This window comes from Pongo abelii, chromosome 10, assembly GCF_028885655.2.
Source record: "Pongo abelii isolate AG06213 chromosome 10, NHGRI_mPonAbe1-v2.0_pri, whole genome shotgun sequence".
In the NCBI taxonomy this organism is placed as follows: Eukaryota; Metazoa; Chordata; class Mammalia; order Primates; family Hominidae; genus Pongo; species Pongo abelii.
Genome location: NC_071995.2, coordinates 7306336 through 7333921, shown reverse-complemented (window position 1 = coordinate 7333921; position 27586 = coordinate 7306336). Strand labels below are relative to the sequence as shown.

Here is a 27586-nt window from a genome sequence, read left to right as displayed (position 1 = left end):
TATGGAGCTAAAAAGGAGCCCACATTGCCAAGACAATCCTAAGCAAAAAGAACAAAGCTGGAGGGATCACGCTACCTGACTTCAAACTATACTACAAGGCTACAGTAATCAAAACAGCATGGTACTGGTATCAAAACAGAGATATGGACCAATGGAACAGAATAGAGCCCTTGGAAATAATACCACACATCTACAACCATCTGATCTTTGATAAACCTGACAAAAACAAGAAATGGGGAAAGGATTCCCTATTTAATAAATGGTGCTGGGAAAACTGGCTAGCCATATGTAGAAAGCTGAAACTGGATCCCTTCCTTACACCTTATACAAAAATTAATTCAAGATGGATTAAAGACTTACATGTTAGACCTAAAACCATAAAAACCCTAGAAGAAAACCTAGGCAATACCATTCAGGACATAGGCATGGGCAAGGACTTCATGATTAAAACACCAAAAGCAATGGCAACAAAAGCCAAAATTGACAAATGGGATCTAATTAAACTAAAGGGCTTCTGCACAGCAAAAGAAACTACCATCAGAGTGAACAGGCAACCTACAGAATGGGAGAAAATTTTTACAATCTACCCATCTGACAAAGGGCTAATATCCAGAATCTACAAAGAATTTAAACAAATTTACAAGAAAACAATCAAACAACCCCAACAAAAAGAAGGCAAAGGATATGAACAGACACTTCTCAAAAGAAGACATTTATGCAGCCAACAGATACATAAAAAAATGCTCATCATCACTGGCCATCAGAGAATGCAAATCAAAACCACAATGAGATACCATCTCACACCAGTTAGAATGGCAATCATTAAAAAGTCAGGAAACAACAGGTGCTGGACAGGATGTGGAGAAATAGGAACACTTTTACACTGCTGGTGGGACTGTAAACTAGTTCAATCATTGTGGAAGACAGTGTGGCGATTCCTCAAGGATCTAGAACTAGAAATACCATTTGACCTAGCCATCCCATTACTGGGCATATACCCAAAGGCTTATAAATCATGCTGCTATAAAGATATATGCACATGTATGTTTATAGCGGCAGTATTCACAATAGCAAAGACTTGGAACCAACCCAAATGTCCATCAATAATAGACTGGATTAAGAAAATGTAGCACATATGCACCATGGAATACTATGCAGCCATAAAAAAGGATGAGTTCATGTCCTTTGTAGAGACATGGATGAAGCTAGAAACCATCATTCTGAGCAATTGCAAGGACAGAAAACTAAACACCGCATGTTCTCACTCATAGGTGGGAAGTGAACAATGAGAACACTTGGACACAGGGTGGGGAACATCACACACCGGGGCCTGTTGTGGGGTGGGGGGAGCGGGGAGGGATAGCATTAGGATATATACCTAATATAAATGATGAGTTAACGGGTGCAGCACACCAACATGGCACATGTATACATATGTAACAAACCTGCACGTTGTGCACATGTACCCTAGAACTTAAAGTATAATAATGATAATAATAAAACAAAAAAAAAAACTTCTAGAAACTAAGATCCATAGGTTGGAAACTACTTTAGAATAACTAAACTCATAAAAATAATAAGTAATTAAATCATCTGACCATTTTGAATGTGTGCCAAATTAATGGCAGGAATCTGAAAACAGACCAAATTAAGTGTTCCCCTACTTTTTTAAGATCAAGTATATTTTGAATACAAATAGTATAAAGAAACTGAAAACTAAATACTTGACTGGCATTGAGACAAAAGAGACTTCACATTTAACACAGGAAAGGATGTCATTAAAAATTAATCCTTGCCTGAAAAAAATGGGTTTTTTCCCCCTTTTTCTCTTTTATTCTGGAAAAAAAGGAAAAGATAGGAACATATAGATGATTAGGTAGCAGAATCATGTGGTGGCTAAGAGCCCAGTTTTCAGAGCCAGACAAAGTTGGGCTGGGTTTAAAACCAGGCCTCAACTAAACCAATATATAGGAAGGATCTTGACAAGTTTCTTCACACCTCTGAGTCTTTTTCAAATGTAAAATAAAAATATCTATATACAAAAAAAAAAGAAAGAAAAGAAAAAAAGTAGAGCACACTACATTTATGCGTATCTGAGTTCTTGTGTATACATTTTTAAGCCTCCTACAGATGATAAATTCCTAAATCTCCCCAAGTTTATGAATACACTGAGCTGTCACCTACATGGAGTCCTTCCCGATCCTTCCAGCTAGAAATTGCTGGCATGTCTATGTGATCTGTATTAACTTGCTTACTTTCTCCAAAGTGGGAGCTTCTTGAGAATAAGAACTGTGTCTTAGTCTTCATTGAATCTGCAGGGCCAAGTAAAGCCATAACACACAGTAAGAGCTTAATAAATGTTGGATAAATAAAGAAATGAATGCATGAACATAGAATGAAAATACTCCTAAAGTTAATGACCCTCAGGGGACATTGGAGGTAGGGAAGGGGGGAGACACAAAATTTGAGTAATCACCCTCAGCACCGACTAAACTGGAGACCCTATCGGTCAAAGCAATCAAATACAAAATGTATTCAAATCTCACTCTGGGGAGGCTCAGACTGCATCCAATTTCTGCACGAAACTACACCTCAAAAAAAAACTGACAGCATCACTATCAAGATTCAGATAGGAGGCAGCATACACAGGAATACTCATTAAATATTAATTTTCCAAATCCCCAATGACTAGTTCTGGCCAATAAAATGTGAATGGATGTCATGTGTGTCACTTCCAAGCAGAGGCAGTGAAAAGTCCAAGTAAGACGCTCCAGTCTCTCTCTTCCGCTGCCCTAGCAACTACATGTTCCAGATGGTGCATCTACAAGATGGTGGAGCCTAGGTCAACCTGGGTCCTTGAGTTACTATGTGGAGCCAAGCCCTCCACCAACCACAGCAGGTTTGTAGCATGGTGATAAATAAATGGTGTGTGTGTGAGCTGTGGAGATTTGGGGGTTAACTTGTTCCCACAGCATAACCTAGCCTATTCTGATGAATATAATATAGAAAGAATACTTGAAAAGAAGATGGAATCTTTTGCATTAAGGTGCTTCTCAGTAGTTTCCTGGATCCAGGCTTCCTTCTTCATATTCACTCCAAGCAGCTCTCTTAGATCTCGCCTTGCTTCTTCAGTTGGACTTTGTTGGCTTCCAGTCACAATTTATTTCTGATTTACTGGCATCTAGATTTAAAACTCTTCTTGAAAGCAGCTGGACCTAGGTGCATTCATCTCCTTTTTCTTTTTATATCTGTCTCTACTGACAGTCATCTTCCCATTTCTTCCCTTCTGTCCCTGATCCATGACCCTTAATCTTAATCATCTCTCCTTTCCTCCAGCTGAATCAATCCATCATCTTTGATTTTATTTTTATTCTTCCACCATTCCTATACTAATGAAAAAGCAATATATGCGATTTAAACCTCTTCAGTTTCTTCTTGATTTTTCTGGCAAATCTGATCCCCAGATTTAGTGCTCAATGCATAGGCTCCTTTAGTTGCCTTCTTTGGGTAAGAAATAATTTCACTGGGCCTGGCGCAGTGGCTCAAGCCTGTAATCCCAGCATTCTGGGAGGCCGAGGCAGGTGGATCACCTGAGGTCAGGAGTTCAAGACCAGCCTAGCCAAGATGGCAAACCCCATCTCTACCACAAATACAAAAACCGGCCAGGCATGGTGGCATGTGCCTGTAGTCCCAGCTACTTGGGGGTCTGAAGCAGGAGAATCGCTTGAGCCTGGCAGGGCAGAGGTTGCAGTGAGTCGAGATTGCACCACTGCACTCCTCCTGGGTGACAGTGAGACTCTGTCTCAAAAATAATAACAATAATAATAATAATTTCACTGAACTGCTTCTTTTCTTAAAAAAGACAATACATTCTTTTAATAATAAGGACTGTTTTATCTCAATTTAATATTAATACAATCTAAATGTTGACTTGGGGGAAAGCGTAGTCATGATCAGAACCAGGGATGGATCCAGGGAGGAGACTGAAGCTTGTACAGTTGGAGGAACCCTCTGTAAGTAAAAGAATACAAATTACCAGTATGAAATTCCATGGTCCTACTTCAGCCCTCTTCAGTGCAAGGAGAAGTATGGCAGAGAGGGGGTTGGAGTGGAAAGAAACAGTCATCTTAACTAACTGCATTGAAAATAGTTTATTTTTGCAAAGTTTACAGAAGCATGTGCCCTTGCAAACACAGTGTCAGGGCCCCTTCCAGAACCTTGGAAGTAGCTGGTGCAGTGAAATTTAGGTCATGAAGCTTAAACTTCATTAGCTTCACGATTAATCCACCTCTATTCAGAGGCTGGTGTAATTAAAAACTCCAAAGCAATTTGAGCTCTTGTGAGTGGAGATTCTTAAGGTAATTGAACCCAAGGTTAATGACACCACAGTTCTATCTTTAAGCCGGAAGACAGAAGAGGAACAGAATTTGGGCAGCTGATCCAAGATTGTCCATCTCTGGCTGGTACTCAGAGTTCAAAGCCACATGCTCCCACACAGGTGATCTGTCCTACACATGCAGCTTCTGTGCAGTTTAAAGTCCTGCCTGTGGTTGGGCATGGTAGCTCATGCCTATAGTCTCAGCACTTTGGGAAGCCAAGGCGGGCAGATCACTTGAGGTCAGGAGTTGGAGACCAGCCTGGCCAACATGGTGAAACCACATCTCTACTAAAAATACAAAAATTAGCCAGGCGTGGTAGTGTGCGCCTGCAATCCCAGGTACTCGGGAAGCTGAGGCAGGAGAATTGCTTGAACCTGGGAGGCAGAGATTGCAGCAAGCTGAGATTGAGCTTTTTGAGATTGCAGCAAGCTGAGATTGAGCTGAGATTGAGATTTTTGCCCAGGCTGCACTCCAGCCTGTGCAAAAAGAGTGAGACTCCAAGTCTGCAAACAGATTCTTTCTTTCCTTATCATTGAATCCTTCCTCATCTGGGCATGCTAAGGCCTCTGCAGGCCACAGGCATCTGCTGGGGCTCTGATAGGGCCCAAGATTGGGGGAAAGCCTATATCTACTTACCTCCCTTATGCCCCCATTTTACCTCTTAGCTACTGCTACTCTAGTGCCTGAAATTCTTAACTTATTTATTTATGGCAACTTACTCTTCTAGGCTAGATTTTGAGGGGAGTGACTCTGTATTTCCAATGTCTATAACCTAAACGATACTCAACTAATGTTTATTGAATGCTCGAATGGCACTGTGCTAGACATTTAAGAGAAATTATCTTATGTAAGAATTGGTTTTGAAAACATTACTTAGGCAATTTATATTTTCATTTCAAAGGTGTAAGTTTTCAGCAATAAATAAAGCAAATTCCAATTTTCAAAAACAGAAGCAGTTTATTTCCAACAAACATATACAAGCCATAGATCTCTCCTGTCTCCAAAGATACACAAGACAAACCACAACATACTAACAGGTGGAGACCCTGAGGCCTCTTACTAAGTCTTAATCAGACACAACAGAGGAGGCAGGATGTTTATATATTTATCATTTGGCTGCTTTTCAATTAAAACCACATAGAAGTAAAACAGGAAGAAAAATTTGCTATGAGAAAAAGAACTGCAGCACTGCCTACATGACATAAGGATAGAGATGAGGTGTAAAAAGAGTTGTTTGCTTGAGAAAACAGCTTAATTAGCCTTTCACCACTGTGAAAGGAGAGTCCTCCTGAGCTGATCTGGAAGGATGCTGTAGAGACAACAGAATAAACAAGAAGCCCAAAATAATCAGGTGATGTCTCAACTTCCAGTTCAATGGAATCATAATTATGTACCCTGGTAGATGTATTCATCCCCTGAGAACTAAGAATCTAAATCAAAGTTTCCAAAGTTGCAGGAACAAAAAGCACAAATTTTGTATGTGGATAATAGATAATTATGAAGAAAGCCACTTCTCCTTCCATCCCTCTGTTCCTAGACCTATATTTTCTGACTATGGGAAAGAAACTACCGTATATTGGTCACTGATTCTGATCAGACACTACATCTTATAGGACAGAACCCTAACCCCTCATGGCATTGTCACTCAGCTGATGCTATAATTGAGTTGTCAACAAACTATTTTATAATCCTATCAGGCCAGTTACTTCTGAGTGATGAAATGATACAGGTAAGATTGGTGAATATTATGGGTATGAACATTTTGCCTGGGTTTTTTGCTGTACAATGAATTCGTAGTACAGAAGCAGTATTACATAGGATACCATCATGGTGGATAAGAATTCAATACATCCAAGAATCATAGTGCCGGCAGAAATATCATGCACAAGAAAGACAAATCCATATCAAGTAAGTATCTATTCCAGTGAGGAAAATAATCATGTGCTTATCCATAATGGAAGAGATCTAATATAATCACCCTGTTCATTGGTCCAATGAGCAGCACTGAAGTGGCTTGGGAAAGCAGTTGGTTGTGATTCACAAAAGGTCATCTTGTCAAGATGACTTTTGAGCACCACCCCTATAACAGATGACATTTAGTGAGCATTCACATGGAACACGAATATCTCCACACCTGTGCCCTTACAAAAGATTGATCTACATGCCTCTTCTCTAATTCATTGTCAGTCCTCCCTAAGTCCCTGAACATAGAGCCAAACCATCCGCCACTACCCGTGAATCAGCTTAGATCCATAACTTCTGGCCTTTCTCCTTCCAGGTAAAATGGACAGCTAAGTGCACTGCTCAGAGTTCTGACCATTAAGAAGATATTTCTTCCTAACTGCCTTTCAGGATCACCCTTGGGGAATTCTATAATGCTGTGGTCATCCACTTTTAGGAGGTACCAGCATATCCTCAGAACCATCTGTAAATCAGACCTGAATTTTTTTCCTAGTCAATTTGTCATAGGAAGTTCCCCACGGAGCTTAGGTGGGGATTAAAGGAGAGGTGGCAATGCATCAAGATTAGATGCCACTGAAGATGTTAAAATATAGAAAGGAATGCATTTCAGCGAGTAATAGCTAACATTTTTTAAACTTATGTGACAGGAACTATTCCTTATGATGATATGTAATAATTACTCTAATCTTACCAATAACCCTGGGAGGTAGGGTTTTTCTTAACATTCCTATTCTGCAAAGAGGAAAACCAAGTTAAGTCGGTCATCAAAGGTCACCCAAGTAGCAAATGTGGTACTGTGAAGCTGGGCAGTCAGACTCCTGAACCTATGCTCTTAACTCCAGACCCTGAGGCCTAGGAATCTTGGGTAGATGGAGGAGAAAGCAGAAAGTAAGAGATGGCCGCAAATCTGTTGGTTGCTACTAAGGTCCTTTGGCGCCATCTGCTGTTTAGTGCCAGAGTTGGCAATTCCAAATAGTTTGGACTCCTATGATTGTTGTTTCTTTTTTTTTAATGCTATTTTTTTTTAATTTTATTATTATACTTTAAGTTTTAGGGTACATGTGCACAATGTGCAGGATAGTTACATATGTATACATGTGCCATGCTGGTGTGCTGCACCCATTAACTCGTCATTTAGCATTAGGTATATCTCCTAAAGCTATCCCTCCCCCTTCCCCCCCACTCCACAACAGTCCCCAGAGTGTGATGTTCCCCTTCCTGTGTCCATGTGTTCTCATTGTTCAGTTCCCACCTATGAGTGAGAATATGCAGTGTTTGGTTTTTTGTTCTTGTGATAGTTTACTGAGAATGATGATTTCCAATTTCATCCATGTCCCTACAAAGGACATGAACTCATCATTTTTTATGGCTGCATAGTATTCCATGGTGTATATGTGCCACATTTTCTTAATCCAGTCTATCATTGTTGGACATTTGGGTTGGTTCCAAGTCTTTGCTATTGTGAATAGTGCTGCAATAAACATACGTGTGCATGTGTTTTTTAGCAGCATGATTTATCGTCCTTTGGGTATATACCCAGTAATGCGATGGCTGGGTCAAATGATATTTCTAGTTCTAGATCCCTGAGGAATCGCCACACTGACTTCCACAATTGTTGAACTAGTTTACAGTCCCACCAACAGTGTCAAAGTGTTCCTATTTCTCCACATCCTGTCCAGCACCTGTTGTTTCCTTTTTAATGATTGCCGTTCTAAATGGTGTGAGATGGTATCTCACTGTGGTTTTGATTTGCATTTCTCTGATAGCCAGTGATGGTGAGCATTTTTTCATGTGTGTTTTGGGTGAGCATTTTTCATGTGTGTTTTGGCTGCATAAATGTCTTCTTTTGAGAAGTATCTGTTCATGTCCTTCGCCCATTTTTTGGTGGGGTTGTTTGTTTTTTTCTTGTAAATTTGTTTGAGTTCATTATAGATTCTGGATATTAGCCCTTTGTCAGATGAGTAGGTTGCAAAAATTTTCTCGCATTTTGTAGGTTGCCTGTTCACTCTGATGGTAGTTTCTTTTGCTGTGCAGAAACTCTTTAGTTTAATTACATCCCATTTGTCAATTTTGGCTTTTGTTGCCATTGCTTTTGGTGTTTTAGACATGAAGTCCTTGCCCATGCCTATGTCCTGAATGGTAATGCCTAGGTTTTCTTCTAGGGTTTTTATGGTTTTAGGTCTAACATGTAAGTCTTTAATCCATCTTGAATTAATTTTTGTATAAGGTGTAAGGAAGGGATCCAGTTTCAGCTTTCTACATATGGCTAGCCAGTTTTCCCAGCACCATTTATTAAATAGGGAATCCTTTCCCCGTTGCTTGTTTTTGTCAGGTTTGTCAAAGATCAGATAGTTGTAGATATGTGGTGTTATTTCTGAGGGCTCTGTTCTGTTCCATTGATCTATATCTCTGTTTTGGTACCAGTACCATGCTGTTTTGATTACTGTAGCCTTGTAGTATAGTTTGAGGTCAGGTAGCGTGATGCCTCCAGCTTTGTTCTTTTGGCTTAGGATTGACTTGGCGATGCGGGCTCTTTTTTGGTTCCATATGAACTTTAAAGTAGTTTTTTCCAATTCTGTGAAGAAACTCATTGGTAGCTTGATGGGGATGGCATTGAATCCATAAATTACCTTCAGCAGTATGGCCATTTTCATGATATTGATTCTTCCTACCCATGAGCATGGAATGTTCTTCCATTTGTATCCTCTTTTATTTCCTGGAGCAGTGGTTTGTAGTTCTCCTTGAAGAGGTCCTTCACGTCCCTTGTAAGTTGGATTCCTAGGTATTTTATTCTCTTTGAAGCAATTGTGAGTGGGAGTTCACTCATGATTTGGCTCTCTGTTTGTCTGTTACTGCTGCATAAGAATGCTTGTGATTTTTGTACATTGATTTTGTATCCTGAGACTTTGCTGAAGTCACTTACCAGCTTAAGGAGATTTTGGGTTGAGACAATGGGGTTTTCTAGATATACAATCATGTCATCTGCAAACAGGGACAATCTGACTTCCTCTTTTCCTAATTGAATACCCTTTATTTTCTTCTCCTGCCTAATTGCCCTGGCCAGAACTTCCAACACTATATTGAATAGGAGTGGTGAGAGGGCATCCCTGCCTTGTGCCAGTTTTCAAAGGGAATGCTTCCAGTTTTTGTCCATTCAGTATGATATTGGCTGTGGGTTTGTCATAGATAGCTCTTATTATTTTGAGATATGTCCCATCAATACCTAATTTCTTGAGAGTTTTTAGCATGAAGGGTTGTTGAATTTTGTCAAAGGCCTTTTCTGCATCTATTGAGATAATCATGTGGTTTTTGTCTTCGGTTCTGTTTATATGATGGATTGTATTTATTGATTTCCATATGTTGAACCAGCCTTGCATCCCAGGGATGAAGCCAACTTGATCATGGTAGATAAGCTTTTCGATGTGCTGCTGGATTCGGTTTGCCAGTATTTTATTGAGGATTTTTGCATCAATGTTCATCAAGGATATTGGTCTAAAATTCTCTTTTTTGGTTGTGTCTCTGCCAGGCTTTGGTATCAGGATAATGCCTCATAAAATGAGTTAGGGAGGATTCCCTCTTTTTCTATTGATTGGAATAGTTTCAGAAGGAATGGTACCAGTTCCTCCTTGTACCTCTGGTAGAATTCGCCTGTGAATCCATCTGGCTGGACTCTTTTTGGTTGGTAACCTATTGATTATTGCCACAATTTCAGAGCCCGTTATTGGTCTATTCAGAGATTCAACTTCTTCCTGGTTTAGTCTTGGGGGGTGTATGTGTCGAGGAATTTATCCATTTCTTCTAGATTTTCTGGTTTATTTGCATAGAGGTGTTTATAGTATTCTCTGATGGTAGTTTGTATTTCTGTGGGATTGGTGGTAATATCCCTTTTATCATTTTTTATTGCATCTATTTGATTCTTCTCTCTTTTCTACTTTATTAGTCTTGCTAGCGGTCTATCAATTTTGTTGATCCTTTCAAAAAACCAGCTTCTGGATTCATTAATTTTTTGAAGGGTTTTTTTGTGTCTCTATTTCCTTCAGTTCTGCTCTGATTTTAGTTATTTCTTGCATTCTGCAAGCTTTTGCATGTGTTTGCTCTTGCTTTTCTAGTTCTTTCAATTGTGATGTTAGGGTGTCAATTTTGGATCTTTCCAGCTTTCTCTTGTGGGCATTTAGTGCTATAAATTTCCCTCTACACACTGCTTTGAATGTGTCCCAGAGATTCTGATATGTTGTGTCTTTGTTCTCATTGGTTTCAAAGAACATCTTTATTTCTGCCTTCATTTCGTTATGTACCCAGTAGTCATTCAGGAGCAGGTTGTTCAGTTTCCATGTAGTTGAGCGGTTTTGAGTGAGTTTCTTAATCCTGAGTTCTAGTTTGATTGCACTGTGGTCTGAGAGACAGTTTGTTATAATGTCTGATCTTTTACATTTGCTGAGGAGAGCTTTACTTCCAACTATGTGGTCAATTTTGGAATAGGTGTGGTGTGGTGCTGAAAAAAAATGTATATTCTGTTGATTTGGGGTGGAGAGTTCTGTAGATGTCTATTAGGTCCACTTGGAGCAGAGCTGAGTTCAATTCCTGGGTATCCTTGTTAACTTTCTGTCCCGTTGATCTGTCTAATGTGGACAGTGGGGTGTTAAAGTCTCCCATTATTATTGTGTGGGAGTCTAAGTCTCTTCGTAGGTCACTCAGGACTTGCTTTATGAATCTGGGTGCTCCTGTATTGGGTGCATATATATTTAGGATAGTTAGCTCTTCTTGTTGAATTGATCCCTTTACCATTATGTAATGGCCTTCTTTGTCTCTTTTGATCTTTGTTGGCTTAAAGTCTGTTTTATCAGAGAATAGGATTGCAACCCCTGCCTTTTTTTGTTTTCCATTTGCTTGGTAGATCTTCCTCCATCCTTTTATTTTGAGCCTATGTGTGTCTCTGCACGTGAGATGGGTTTCCTGAATACAGCACACTGATGGGTCTTGACTCTTTATCCAATTTGCCAGTCTGTGTCTTTTAATTGGAGCATTTAGTCCATTTACATTTAAAGTTAATATTGTTATGTGTGTGAATTTGATCCTGTCATTTTGATGTTAGCTGGTTATTTTGCTCGTTAGTTGATGCAGTTTCTTCCTAGTCTCAATGGTCTTTACATTTTGGCATGATTTTGCAGCGGCTGTTACCGGTTGTTCCTTTCCATGTTTAGTGCTTCCTTCAGGAGCTCTTTTAGGGCAGGCCTGGTGGTGACAAAATCTCTCAGCGTTTGCTTGTCTGTAAAGGATTTTATTTCTCCTTCACTTATGAAGCTTAGTTTGGCTGGATATGAAATTCTGGGTTGAAAATTCTTTTCTTTAAGAATGTTGAATATTGGCCCCCACTCTCTTCTGGCTTGTAGAGTTTCTGCTGAGAGATCTGCTGTTAGTCTGATGGGCTTCCCTTTGTGGGTAACCTGACCTTTCTCTCTGGCTGCCCTTAACATTTTTTCCTTCATTTCAACTTTGATGAATCTGACAATTATGTGTCTTGGAGTTGCTCTTCTCGAGGAGTATCTTTGTGGCATTCTCTGTATTTCCCGAATCTGAATGTTGGCCTGCCTTGCTAGATTGGGGAAGTTCTCGTGGATAATACCCTGCAGAGTGTTTTCCAACTTGGTTCCATTCTCCCCGTCACTTTCAGGTACACCAATCAGACGTAGATTTGGTCTTTTCCCATAGTCCCATATTTCTTGGAGGCTTTGTTCGTTTCTTTTTATTCTTTTTTCTCTAAACTTCCCTTCTTGCTTCATTTCATTCATTTCATCTTCCATCACTGATACCCTTTCTTCCAGTTGATCACATCAGCTCCTGAGGCTTCTGCATTCTTCACGTAGTTCTCGAGTCTTGGCTTTCAGCTCCATCAGCTCCTTTAAGCCCTTCTCTGTATTGGTTATTCTAGTTATACATTCGTCTAAATTTTTTTCAGTTTTTAACTTCTTTGCCTTTGGTTTGAATTCCCTCCTGTAGCTCGGAGTAGTTTGATCGTCTGAAGACTTCTTCTCTCAACTCGTCAAAGTCATTCTCCGTCCAGCTTTGTTCCGTTGCTGGTGAGGAACTGCATTCCTTTGGAGGAGGAGAGGCGCTCTGCTTTTTAGAGTTTCCAGTTTTTCTGCTCTGTTTTTTCCCCATCTTTGTGGTTTTATCTACTTTTGGTCTTTGATGATGGTGATGTACAAATGGGTTTTTGGTGTGGATGTCCTTTCTGTTTGTTAGTTTTCCTTCTAACAGACAGGACCCTCAGCTGCAGGTCTGTTGGAGTTTGCTAGAGGTCCACTCCAGACTCTGTTTGCCTGGGTATCAGCAGCGGTGGCTGCAGAACAGTGGATTTTCATGAACCGCGAATGCTGCTGTCTGATTGTTCCTCTGGAAGTTTTGTCTCAGAGGAGTACCCAGCCGTGTGAGGTGTCAGTTTGTCCCTACTGGGGGGTGCCTCCCAGTTAGGCTGCTCGGGGGTCAGGGGTCAGGGACCCACTTGAGGAGGCAGTCTGCCTGTTCTCAGATCTCCAGCTGCATGCTGGGAGAACCACTGCTCTCTTCAAAGCTGTCAGACAGGGACATTTAAGTCTGTTTCTTTCTGTTACTGGAACACATATGCCTATGATGTTTTCTTCTTCCACTGTTAGGTCATCTATTCAAATAAAAACATTGAGATTATAGATCTCATTTTAACTTCCTAAGTGAGCCCAAATATGGGCCAGAAGAGTGTTGGTGTCCATTTCTGTTTGAATGTTGAAGGCTGTCTGACTTTGTGCCTGCTTCTAGTATGGTCCAAAGAATTGAAGATATTTTGGCTTTGAGAACACCATAAAGAAGAATGAGATCCTGTCATTTGCAAGAACATGACTGGAACTGGAGGTCATTATGTTAAGTGAAATATACCAGGCAAAGAAAGATAAACGTCACATGTTCTCACTTATTTGTGGGAGCTAAAAATTAAAACAATTGAACTCATGGGATAGAGTAGAAGGATGGTTACCAGAGGCTGGGAAGGGTAGTGGGGTGGGTGGGGGGGAGTGAGGATGGTTAATGGGTACAAAAGAATAATCAGAAAGAATGAATTAGACCTAGTATTCTCTAACACAACATGGTGACTATAGTCAAAAATAATTAATTATACATTTTAAATAACTAAAAGAATATCATTGGAGTGTCTGTAACACAAAGGATAAATGCCTGAGGTAATGGATACCCCATTTACCCTGTGTTTATTACATATTGCATTCCTGTATCAAAATATCTCATGTAGCCCATAAATATATAGATCTACTATGTACCTACAAAAATTAAACATTTGTTTTTCAAAAAAACACCAAAAAGTAAGAGAACTGCAAATATATAATAGTAGTAGTCATGGTAGGTTTTGCTGCCTAATAGCAGCTGCCAGATATTGCTAATGGAGTCAGCACAATAATCTTTTTAAACTGATGAAGCCTTTGAAAATTGTGTCGTTAGAAAGATTTTTTAACCCAAGTTAAGACAAGAAGTTTCCTTCTTTATGACATGTTAGATTAAGCCATTCTGCAGGGATTGGGGGATAAGAGTACCCAGACTGTTAGAAAACTTCAACTAGAGTAGAGTTTAGAGGAGAACAAAAGATATGACCGTGAGTGGCAGTCCTATCTCAAGACAAGGTCCCCATTGCCTTAGCAGATTAAATATGCAGTTTGCTAGAAGACAAGCTGTGTAAGTGTCTTAGCCTAAGGTTGTGAGTGGGTTGTTTTACCCTGATTCAACTATCTCTTTCCTTTTCTTTGAAACACAAGGCTGCCATTTAAGATGTGTCCAAACTTTAATAATTTTCATCTATTGTTTGAACAAATGAGGATTTGTTTTCCTACATGAATTGTCCAAGATGGTAGGTAGAGAATCCAGTATGAGTTCAGGATCCCAAGGAAACTCCAGCCCATTCATTCAGAAGCAGTGTCTGCAGAGGCTGTATATTTCTAAAGAAAAACAAATGGGTAAATTGAATAAAACCCAGTTGTACAGTTTCCACTTGAGGAAACTTTGACCTAGAATAGTTTGCCCGTCTCTAGAATATTCTTATATTTAAAGACCAGAAAGTGTCTCAATTGCAATGAATTCCTACTTTAGTTGACATAAGAAAGACCATTAAGCATCTATATGAATCCTGGAAGGACTCTTAAAGGCTACTGTGATAGGTCACTATCATAATAGTCATCAATAAATCATACTTCCCTGTTTCCACATCTCTTTGCAGTGTGTCACTTCTTCTCTCCCCATCTCCCCATCAAGAGATGGAGTCTATATCTTCACACCCTTGATTCAGGGTTGAACTTATAAGTTTGTAAAATAACATCTAACTGATATTAGTTAGACTAACTAACTCCCCTCCCTGAAGTTGCCATCCCACTCCGCATGGAACTGAAACTGCACATCTCTTGCTGACCACCACAAAGGGACAACAGCCAGGGACTGACCGTGAAGGGACTTAGGGTAAAGGCACAGTGCACCCCATACAACTCGGGGAGGGGAGGAATGTACGGGTGCATACGCAGGGCACTCGCTCTGCAGCGGGGCCTATCGTGTCCCTGTTGGCCCCCTAAGTCATTTCCAGCTTGAGTGTATGGGTGGAGGCTGCAAAGCCCCTGCAGCCAGCCTGGGCCACCAAGGGTCATTCTCCACAGGGACAGGCGACCCCAGTTATGCCTGCCCTGACGCAGCAGTCTGACCTCCTGCCTGTGGGACCAAAGGCAGAGCCTTGTAAAATAAATAATTTGCTTTGACCAATGAAAGGTGGCAGGAGTGAGATTGTGTGAGATCCAGAGACTTGGTCTTGAGAGGCCTTGCAGTTCCTGCTCTGTCATTTTGACACCCTGAGACCACCATGCTGTGACAAGGCCGTCTAGCCTACTGAGGAATTCTCCTCCACCTTGGAACGTCCCAGCCCTAGTTGAGGCATCAGATGACGGCAGGTGGCCCCATGAATGTTCCCCGGTGAGTACAGCGAAGAAACACCCAGATTGCCAATCCACAGAATAGTCAGAGATAATTAATTATTGTTGTTTTAAGCCACTAAATTGTGGAGTGGTTTTTATGCAGCAAGATATAACTAATATACTTCCCAAGAAAAGGTAAATCCCAAACCAAACTCTGAATGCTTTAAGTGCACTTGCTCTTTACGAAAAACTTTCCTACTTGGAAAATGAGAACACATTCTTAATTGTCACCACCTTAATTTGACCAAATCTACTAAATATGTTAATATTCCCCATGGGCTGATAGTTCATAGAATTAAATCTTAAAATGAAGATTTTCTACTTCATTTTCAAATGAAACACTGGATTACTTTGAATTATAAATTCATGGTTAAAAGTAAATACTACACTGATGTGAAGAAAGAAAAAATAAATACATATGAATTAGTGTGTATAAAGTAATAATTTATTAACAAAAGATTAAACATTCCTATTCTCTAACGCAAACACTTTATCTCCTTTAAAAAGTTGTTGGATGGAAATAAAGGAAATCTTACTTTGGTTTAATGACTTCAGAGTCCCTGCTGTGTTACAAGAAAAAATACAAAAGAAATACGAATGGGCAATAGGCTAATGATTAATAGTCACGTAAAGACTAAAGAGAAAATAAAAATAATACAAAAATTTCTGGGTCTAAGTTTCTAAAATTTGTTTTGTTTTTGACTTTTATTCCAGGTTCTGGGTCTAAATTTCATTCAAATATATTGTTACAGATTGAAAGATATTTTATTTACAAACCTTTTTGTCCTAAGATCTTAAAACCAAAAAATAGAAGTTATGATGGTAAAATAAGTATGATAATTCAATTTTACTCCAAAGTAAGTCAATTTGTGAATTTTGGACATACAATATTTCTATATAAATATTCTCTCCCATTTTTCCCACAGAGTAAAATAAAAATGCAAACATGGTATTACAGCTTATGCAAGAGTTTGGATTTTCCTTTCTAAAATACTAGATTAAATGAAATTTAAATCACTTACACTTGCCCTGGAGATAAAGTAAGTTGTTATTACCTTTGTCATTATTTAAGAGTAGGTAATATATATATGGGTGTGAGTGTTTAAGGAATTTGGGCCGGGCACAGTGGCTCACGCCTGTAATCCCAGCACTTTGGGAAGCTGAGGCGGGTGGATCACCTGACATCAGGAGTTCAAGACCAGCCTGGCCAACGTGGTGAAACCTTGTCTCTACTAAAAATACAAAAATTAGCCTGGCGTGGTGGCAGGCGCCTGTAATCGCAGCTACTCGGGAGGCTGAGGCAAGAGAATCGCTTGAACCCAGGAGGCAGAGGTTGCAGTGAGCAGAGATCGTGCCATTGCACTCCAGCCTGGGCAACAAGAGTGAAACTCCATCTCAAAAAAAAAAAAATCATTTAATTAATATATTTAAATTGATTACAAATAATTTAAATAGTGTCTTTGTAAAATGGCTTGTTTTGTTTTGTTTTTGACTTTTATTCCAGGTTCTGGAAGTACACATGCAGGTTTGTTACACGGATAAACTGCATGTCGCTGAGGTTTGGTGTACAAATGATCCCATCACCCAGAAAAGTGAGCATAGTACCCAATAGGTTTTCAACTTTCATCCCCCTCCACCTCTCTGGTAGTCTGCAGTGTCTGCTGTTCCTATCTTTATGTTCATGTGTACTAAATGTTTAGCTCTCACTTATAAGTGAGAATCTGTGGTATTTGGTTTTCTGTTCCTGTGTTAATTTGCTTAGGATAATGGCCTCCAGCAGCAACCATGTTGCTGCAAAGGACGTGATTTTGTTCTTTTTCATGGATGCATAGTATTCTATATGGTATATGTATCACATTTTCTTTATCCAGTCCACCATTGATGGGCATCCAGGTTGATTCCACGTCATTGCTATCATGAATACTGCTGCAATGAACATATGAGTGCATGTGTCTTTTGGGTAGAGTGATTTATTTTCCTTTGGGTATATACTCTGTAATGGGACTACTTGGTCAAATGGTAGTTCTAAGTTCTTTGAGAAATTTCCAAACTGCTTCCCACAGTGGCTGAACTAATTTATACTCCCACCAACAGAGTATAAGTCCCCTTCACTCTGCAACCTCACTAACATGTTACTTTTTTGACTTTTTAATAATAGCCATTCTGACTGGCGTGAGATGGTATCTCATTGTGGTTTTGATTTGCATTTCATTAGTAATGTTGAGCATTTTTTCATATATTTGTTGACCAAATGAATGTCTTATTTTGAAAAGTGTCTGTTCATGTCCTTTGTCCATTTATAAAATGGTTTTCTTAACCTTAGCCTTAGTGACTGCAAATTTTGCAGACTACAAAGTCACCCAAATGCATAATCTGAGTAAAATTTTAAGATGCCACATGTCTCTGATAAATTTGGGTTATCAACAATAATTGTATTGCTCATTGATGCTAGCTTCAATATAATTTCTAAAATCCCAAGATGAATTTAGAACTTTTCACTAATACTGATATCATTATCAGTATTATATTAATAGATAATAGTCTATATCTGATGATTTCTAAAGAAATTAATTTCAACATCTATTCATATTTTTAATGTAAAAACATGAATAATGTAACATTCACAATTTTTTAAGAGAACAATTTTTTAAGAGAACAATTCTTACCAAATAAGGAAAATAGAAGTTTCTGTAAACTAATGAATTGTTTTACCATTAGTGCTCCTTGATATACAGCCAAAAATCTCTTGCACATGTGCACTAGGAAATAACTACAAGAATATTCATAGCAACAATCTGTTCGTTACAGTCAAAAGTGAAAACAACCTAAATATTAATTGACAGAAGAATGGGCAAATTATTTATGATGTATTTGCAAACTGCAGCTATACACTAAAATATGAATGAGTCTTTGAAATATAATGAATGAAAACAAATCCCAGGAAACTATAATAGAATGATACCATTTTTAGAAGACTCAAAAGTCATTCTTATTGGTGAAAAATTAGAAGCATTGCGTACATAAGAATAAACTCTTCTATTCAGTTTTGTGTTGGAGAGTCTAGATAGTGCAGTATAATTTTTTTAAAGATACAATAGTTATAACAATTGGAGAAAAATAAATAAAAAGGTCATCATTCCTATATGGTATAATTGTGTATGATTACAGAAAATCCAAAAGAATCTATTGTCAGATTGATTAAACCTACTGATTCTGTAAGAGAATTTGGCAATTGGATGTATCATTACACAAAAAGAGTTGCATTTTCATATTCAAAAAGAACTGCCAGAAATAAACTATTTTTAACACATAATTTAATAAAGACATAATTTATAATATTAAGTAAGTACCTACAAATAAATGTAATAATTATAAAACATTGCACTAAGTGCTTGCTTTGGCAGCATATATACTAAACTTTACATTTAAAAAAAATAGCAAAGATCTAAGTATATTAAAAGATAATTTAGGCCAGGCACAGTGGCTCATGCCTGTAATCCCAGCACTTTGGGAGGCAAATCACCTGAGGTCAGGAGTTCAAGACCAGCCTGACCAACATGGTGAAACCCCGTCTCTACTAAAAATACAAAATTCTACAAGAAAATATAAAAATACAAGAATTCTACCCATTGGTATATACCAAACAACAGCCGGGCGTGGTGGCGCACACCTGTAGTCCTAGCTACTCGGGTGGCTGAGGCAGGAGAATTGCTTGAACCCTGGAGGCGGAGGTTGCAAGGAGCAGAGACTGTGCCACTGCACTCCAACCTGGGCAACAAGAGCAAGACTCTGTCTAAAAATAAAAAATAAAATAAATTTTAAAAAATTTTTAAAAAGATATTTATACAAATTTCATGGAAAAGAAAAATCATTGTAAAGATATCAGCTCTTTCCAAATTGATCTACAGAGTAAATGCAATCCCAACTAAAATCCCAATAGGCTTTTTTGTAGAAATTTATAAACTCCTTATATAATATATATGAAAAAGCAAAGACTCCAGAATATTTTTCAAAAAAAACCAAAAGTGAATAAACTGAGGAAAGATACTTTTTCTGTTTAGCACGTGTGCTAACAAGCTAACATAGCTAAAGGCTATGACAAAAATTAGATCACCAAGACAGAGTGGTATCAGCACAGGAATAGACAAAAAAAAGAAATGAAACCAAATAGAAATGAAAGAGATGGCACTGTAGATCACTGGAGAAAGGAGAAGTCATTCAGTGAATGTTTCTGGAGTAATTAACTATCCATATGGAAAACAGTATTAAATTGGATTCTTACTTCATACCATATATAAAAATCAATTTTGGATGGATTAAAGTCTTAAATGTGAAAGTCAATGCTTTAAAATTTATAGAGCAATATATAGGATAATATTTTTATGATTTTGAGGTAGGCAAGGACTTTTTGAACTACACACAAAAAGCAATAATCATATTTTTAAAGTGAGAAATGTAACTACAACAAACTTTTGTTAGTCAAAAAAAAATGTCAGTACATGAAAAGACAAGCCACAAACTGAGAGAACTTATTTGTAATACATTATGGATTAGCATCCAAAATACATAAGGATCTTCTAAAAATCAGTAAAATAAAAACAACTCAATAGAAAAATGGACAATAGACATAAATTGGGCAATTCACAGGAGGGGAACTATGAATAGCCAATACATACGAAAGGATGCTCAATGTTTTTATTAATCAGAAATGTAGGCCGGGCGCAGTGGCTCATGCCTGTAATCCCAGCACTTTGGGAGGCTGAGGCAGGTGGATCACCTGAGGTCAGTTCAAGACCAGCATGGCCAACATGGTGAAACCCCGTCTCTACTAAAAATACAAAAATTAGCTGGGCATGATGGCAGGCTCCTGTAATCCCAGCTACTCAGGAGGCTGAGGCAGGAGAATCACTTGAACCTGGGAGGCAGAGGTTGCAGTGAGCTGAGATCACGCCACTGCACTCCAGCCTGGGCGACAGAGCAAGACTCCATCTCAAAAAAAAAAAAAAAGAAAGAAAGAAAAAGAAAAAAAGAAATGCAAAGAAAAGTCACAATGAAATACCATTTTAAGTCACTAGAATGGAAAAATTAATGTCTAACAATTCCAAATTATAGAATAAGTTAGAGTTCAACAGTACTAAGTGCAGGAAAGATACAGAGCAGTGGGAATTTTTATACAGTTATGATGCGAATGGAAACTGGCACTCACTTTAAAAATAGTTCAACATTACCATATATTAAATAGAGTACCTACCCTAAATTATTCACAAGAATTCTACCCATTGGCATATACCTAACAATGGGTATGCACCCGACTCAACAATTCTACTCCTTGGTATATACCCCAAAATTCTTGCATATGTGCACTAGGAGACTATTACATGAATATTCCCAATTTGTTCTTTACAGCAAGCAGTGGAAACAACCTAAATGTTAACAGAAGAATGAACAAATTATTTGTGATATCTTAGTGAACAGCAGCTGTACACTAAAATATGTATGAGTCTTTGAAATGTAATGCTAAATGAATAAAAGCAAGTCCCAAGAATGTAAAACAAAATGATACCATTTTGAGAAAACTCAAAAACAAATACATTACTGTTATAGGGAAGCATACGTTGAAAGAACCTCATTTTTGTGCTTTATAAATTACATGTTAAGTGTATTCTCAGCATTATTAAATGTTACATAGTTTTAAACAATGAATAAAAAGGCTTAGTTATAATTTAGTGACTGATGGGATATGGGAGTAAAGAAAGATTTGAGAACTAGAGTTTCCAGGCTGGGTAATGGAAATAGGGTGCTGCGTTTAGTAATAATAACTAATTGTATTAGGAAAGGCTAAATATTGAGAGAAAAGACCACATTAGACCTACTATGAGAAACCCCTGGGCCTGGACTCCATTCATTCCACACTATGTCAAGCTAGGTCATAGTTATGACCCAGGGTCATTAGATGCCTTGAAGATCTAGGTACTCTCCCTTCCCTAGTACATGGTAATTCTAGTATTTGGCGGTAGGTCCTTTGACAGATTTGGAGAATATGTATTGAGTATACTTGTATGTGGTATCACAGGGTTCTTTTTCAAAGAGACTCGCCCTTCTCTTCAATTAATAACTAATTCAGATCTGGAACCTGGGCAAAAGTGATTCCATTGCAGTGGCTGACATTAGCCTTTTGCCGTGCCTTCATTGGCTGTCCATCTCTCTTGCTCTGAGGAAGAACAGTGTTGATTAGCCATGACAAATACTTTCACGTGGGTCAAGGCCCCCTCGTTCCCATTCCAACCTTACCATCTACTATGGTAATTATGCCCATCTTGCTCTGAGGGTTAACTGCCTCCACACAGCCTCTACAATTCCAGAACGCTATCATCCCAATTGACACGAGGGAGCCCTGTTTTTCTAATTAGTCTATATGGGATTCGGAATAGGTTTTCAATCAAGGCTTGAGCTCAAGAGCATTTTCTGGGTTTTTGTTTTGTTTTTTTGAGACAGAATCTTGCCCTGACCCCCAGGCTGGAGTGCAATGGCACGATCTTGGATCACTGCAACCTCTGCCTCCTGGGTTCAAGCAATTCTCCTGCCTCAGCCGCCCCAGTAGCTGGGATTACAGACATGCGCTAACACGTCCAGCTAATTTTTGTATTTTTAGTACAGATGGGGTTTTACCATGTTGGTCAGGCTGGTCTCGAACTCCTGACCTCAGGTAATCCACCCACCTCGGTCTCCCAAAGTGCTGGGATTACAGGCAGGAGCCACTGCTCCTGGCCTCATTAATTTGGTTCTCAAGAGTGATCATTCTCTTTTTTAGTTACTTATTGCATTTTTAATTAGAAAATCATGTTTATTCATTCTAAGAAGTCCTTTGTGCTCTACTGCCATTTTCTTGAGAATTCCTCTGTGTGTGTGTGTGTGTGTATGTGTGGTGTTGTTGTTCCTGTTGTTGTTTGCTGAAGTTCTCTTCTGATTCTCTTAATTGGCCATGGGCCATAGTTGAGTTCTGCAGGACCAACAAAGGTGCAGCACCTCAGACACCAGAGAGCAGCTCATCCAGATGTCTGTGGCCTCTGCAATGCCGGTGTGGTCAAGGCAATCACTAATCAGTCATACTCAAGGTGGTCCCTCCCACCATCACTGTCTCATCATGCTGCTCTCTCCTAACACCAGGCATCAGGGTCTTCTCGGTAAGGACTCATAAGCTCTGCTGCCAAGCTGCATAGCCTTAGTCTCCAAAGCCACAGCTTCCTTGCAAAGAGCTCCTTCCCACTCCACATTAACTGCTGAACCCCAGGCCTTGGGCACTGAGGAGCCTCTGGGCAGGACACACACCCTGACCCCTGCAGAAGTCCCTCTCCAGGAGCCGTGTTCTCCCTTCCATACCAAGAGCAGTTGAATGGGGTTTCTGGCTCATTCTATGGCTTTGTTCTGAAGGAGAGCACCCCCTTAACTGTGCCCTCTCTAGGCGGAGCCCTCCAGAAAAGTATCCGCCTGTACCTTTGTCTCAGGGCACTTTCCCTTGGGGAAGGCACCGTGACCAAGAATTTCAATTCATCTTCTCCAACTAGGAGAGAATCAAAACATCTCCACATATGGATCAGCTCCCTTGGCATTCCCTGATTCTTCAACCCACAGTTCTAGTATGCATTCGGTTCACTCAACAGCATTGATTAAACTTTCACCTGTCATGCACGATAGTGAGAAGTCGGAGGTAAGAGACAGCACGTCATGTCTAAGAAGAACATTATTTATAGTGATGAGGAGTTGATGGCAAATGAAATGAGAAAAAAAGAAGCTATCACAGCAATCCAAGAAAGAAGATGAACCCCTGAACAAAAGTACTAACAAAGGCAAAGAGATGGGAGAATCTCTGTGACCTGTATCAAGGAGGTAGACCCTGCAGGGCTGGGGACTAAGGGAGTATTACGGGAGAACGAGGAGGAGTCCAGATCCACTCACTGCTTTTTCCTCATGTGTCTCCAAGTCTACAAAACAAGGAGCAGATTTTTGGAAGGAAATTCCTGTTTTGAATTTGTTGAATTTAAGGTACCTAGGGAACATCCAAGTGGAGAAGACAGAACATAGTAACTGTACCACGTATCTAAGGCCTCTGGGGTGAGATCTAGGTTAGACTGTCATCAACATTTACATGGTAGTTACGCTACAGGTGTAGATGAAGGCACCCCAGGATCCTGCAAAGCAAGGAAAGCAAGGCAAGAACAGCCCAGAGGAAGATCAACATTAAGCAGCAGATAGAGACACATGGGGGAGACTGAGACGTAGTAGAACCATGAGAAGAGAAATAACAGAAGCAGGGGAGAAGACTTCAAGAAGGGTGGTCATCGAGCGGAGCCAGAGTACAGCCATATAGATCATGAACTGGACAACACTGCAGATCATCATATGGATATTAATGGCATAGTAATATGCAGTGCACAACCTGCCTAACCAGGTGTGGCAGAGCTCACAGTATAGTCAAGATCATAAATAAATGTGTCCATTTGCTTTGGCAATCTGTGAAGTCAGGTGACCGTGGCAAAGCAGTTGCATTGGTGAGTGCAGGGAACAGTACTGTAGGAGAAGACGTGAATGAAATGGCCTTGAGTGGAGGCAGTGTGCACAGCCCACTCGCTGAAGCAGCTTGGCTGTGAGCGAGAGGTAGAGTGGGGTGGGTGAGTGTTCAGGTCTCCTCCAGCTCCTGCCCTTTCTGTTGGAATGTACGGCTCTTCTAGCCTCAGATCAGAGCCTTTGCTCCCAGGACCTGGACTGCTCTTCCACCGAAACTCTCCAGGGCTGGCCCCTACCAATCACGCAGATAACCTCAAGTGAAAGGCCTTTCCTCACCACCCTAATGTTACCACTAACCCTCCCCTTCACTCTCTAGTACATAGTGACATTTTTATTTCTTCAGAGCACTTATAACTGAAATTGTCTTACTTACTTGTATACTGTCTCTTCTCCAACAAGTATGTTAGCCCCAAGAGGAGGGATCTCATCTGCTTTGTGAATTGTAGCCCTGGTGCCTAGAACTGGTGCTTGGCACATGGTAGGGGGTCGGCAAATGTGGCTGAATTTTATTTAGGTTCAAAAGATGTACCTGGCACAAGCCATGCAAGAAATGCATCCTCTTGGACACATTAATGCTACCAAAATCAGGTGAAGCAAACCTGGAGACTCAGCTTAAACCAAGTGTTAGCTTAATTCTTAAGTCATTTACACAGCCAGACTTTGTCATGTCCTGCACCTATGTAGTGTGGAAACTGCTCCTCCACCTGCCCAGCCCACTTCCCGCCTGGGTCTTTGCACCACCACCCTGCAGAGCCCAAGACACCAGCTGCCTCATGATCACCCAGGTGGCGACAGGTGCCACCACAGCTTCCTGTTTCCCTCCCCCAGGTGTTTAATTTTCTCCTCTAGAAAAGTACCACACATGCACCAAGAAAATTTGAGAATTACAGAGAAGCATGATCTCCCCACTTTTAGCACATTGGGATAGTTCCCTATTGTCTTTTCAATGCATTTTTTTCTTGAGACAATCTGTAAATAATTGACTAACCATTTTTCTCACTATATTGTTAGCATCTATTGTCACTGGAAATTATTCCGTAAATGATTAACTAGCAATAGCTATATTTCACTGTCTGGACAATTTACTTACCCAGTTGTCTTTTAGACCTGTGTTTTTGTTTTTTGGGTTTTTTTTTTTTTTGGTAGCTTTTGAGCCCACCGGAAAAAAAAAATAGACTTTGGCCAGGTATGGTGCTCCTCCCTGTGATCCCAGAACTTTGGGAGGCTGAGGCAGGAGGATTCCTTGAGGCCAGGAGTTCAACACCAACCTGGTCAACACAGTGAGATCTAGTCTGTATTTGAAAAACTTTTTAAATAATTTTAAAAGTTAGACTTTTTTTGGCCAGGCACAATGGTTCACGTCCGTAATCCCAGCATTTTGGGAGGCCGAGGTGGGCAGATTGCCTGAGGTCGGGCATTCGAGACCAGCCTGACCAACATGATGAAACCCTGTCTCCATTAAAAATACAAAATTAGCTGGGTGTGGTGGCACATGCCTGTAATACCATCTACTTAGGAGCTGAGGCAGGAGAATTGCTTGAACCCTGGAGGTGGAGGCTGCAGTGAGCCAAGATCGCGCCACTGCACTCCAGCCTGGGCAAAGAGTTAAACTCTGCCTCAAAAAAAAAAAAAAAAAACACTTTTTTCCACATCTAATGTGGCCACAAAAATTTATCTCCAAGTATAAATATTTGTGTATATTTTAAAATTTTTCCTCAGGATAAATACCCATCTTGATATGGCACTTGATACAGTTCCCGATAAAGGCAGGCAGAGCCAGATGAAAAGCTTTAGAAACCCTAAGCACTGAAAAACTATCAAAATCCTTCCATGAAATTCATAATACAAAACAACCTAACAATTATATGGCACTGCACACTTTCCTCTGCGGTAGTAACAGGAGTGAAAATTCATGCAGGAGAATCTTTTTCTCCTGCTAGCCCAGAGGCCCAGAGAACAGGGACCCTGTCCCCTGTGCTCTATCATTTTTAGAGGGATAAGCGGGTAACCAATATACCAGTGAGAATTTGAAAGACAAAAACTGTTGAATCCCGGTCCTCCAAACGCCAACTCACATCCTGCCACCCCAACTTCATGACCAGCAGAACTCATACCCACATCAGTTCCATTTATTCTTCGTACAAATATTTTACAGTTTTATTTTTAAATCATTTACACATATTCATACAAAGAAAAATAAATTTCAGGATGGAATCTTGGGACCATGGCAGTTTAAAAAAAAAAATCTCTCTGATCATTAGCTACTGAAGACAAGGCAAGAGGCTTAGCAGTCATTTCTGGGGGTTAGTGTATCTCCCCATGCAGGGGACAACTGAGAAGAATCCAAGCTGCTCCCTCATCTTCCTTCGATCTTCACCTTCTGGAGAGAAGATGGGGGAAGGGGATTTTCCAATGCTCTCCCCTAGAAACATTTCAAGAAGTGCAGCAAAGGCTTATGGTAACACTGAACCTATTTGCTAGAAATCTGGCAAGACTGCAGTTTCTGAACCAATTTTCTAGAACAGTTAGCTCAATTCCCATTCACAGGTGCTTCTAAGAGGAGGAGAGATTGCCGCACTCACCATACCCCCTTCCCACTTGCTCTGTCCTCCCACCAACGTTCCTGAATAGAGCCCTTGATCTCTTCTGATCTAGTCCCTCCCCGCTCCCACCCAGCTTCATTTCACAAGCGAACCTTCCTCCTATGCCACACACCCAGACACTCTGTAGCAATTGGCCCTGGCAGCTCCTGAGGACCGCTGCAGTGATGACACAGGACTATTGCATCAGCATCGTGCTCACAGGGAATCAGAGTTCAGCCAGGAGAGGTCCAAGAATGACAGAACCATGAGCACTCCTACCAAAACTCAGCTCTGCTCAGCCAAATCAACAATTCAACCAAACAGGCCAACTCCTAACACATCCCATCCAGACAGACATTAGAGGCGCACAGCAGATGAACCTCCTACTTACACTGCCCAAGGTAGCTGGACTATCAATTCCCAGTAAAAGTGGGGGAAAAGGACAGACATTACAGATGTGGTAGACCCTATCAGAAATGGCAGCTGATGATAACAGTTACCCTAAATCGTTGGGTCCTACCCAAAAAGCAGCACCAAGAAAGGGCATGATGAGCAGAGAGATCTGCAGCTGGATGTACAGCCCTTGAATTACCAAGGGACTCAGAGATAACACAGCTCATTTTCCTACAATTATGTAGGAACTAGAACACAGACTACCCACCCCTACGTTGAGGCAGCTCCTGAAAGGCTGTACCGCTTATGGTCATCAGCCCACCCCCTTGGTAGGCCCATTTGGGGAGAGGGAATCACATCCAAAGCGGGGATCCCTCCAGGTGGACACTCACAGGGCAGCCCGTCCCACTGTCACTGGGGCAGGCCAAACATAGTTAGGAGGGTGGACAGATCCCGCGCGTCGGCTGCCCCATAGGCATCACTCTGGCCTAACATAGACAACGCCAAACGCAGGGTGCTCCAGATGTTCTCCGACATGGCACCTCCTTCACCCCGGGGGCCCCGGCTTTTCCTCTGCATGTTCAGGGCCTCCAGAAAGTGCTCCACAGCCTCCCTGTAAGGAAGAAGAGGAATGAGAGCTCTTAAGCTGAACAACAATGGAAGGAAGCAGGTCAGCTAGCAGCGGGAGGGAGAAAGCTAGGGCTGGTTAGTCAAA

The 27586-nt window shown here is 40.3% G+C and overlaps 1 protein-coding gene across 15 annotated transcripts in view; it reads right to left on the bottom strand.

Moving 5' to 3' along the window:
* Positions 1-3877: 3877 nt before the first annotated feature.
* Positions 3878-27586, bottom strand: part of PEX5 (peroxisomal biogenesis factor 5) — a 40754-nt gene continuing 17045 nt past the window's right edge. For 5 of the 15 annotated variants that reach the window (XM_054526743.2, XM_063712004.1, XM_063712005.1 and 2 more), the window contains one exon: positions 26025-27484. In XM_054526743.2, the coding sequence (XP_054382718.1) occupies positions 27283-27484 (202 nt within the window). In that variant the 3' untranslated portion in view covers positions 26025-27282. Of the gene's footprint in view, positions 4012-14138; positions 14315-19001; positions 19125-26024; positions 27485-27586 lie in introns of those variants that run through there. The other 10 variants (XM_054526745.2, XM_054526741.2, XM_054526748.2 and 7 more) reach the window with 6 other exon arrangements.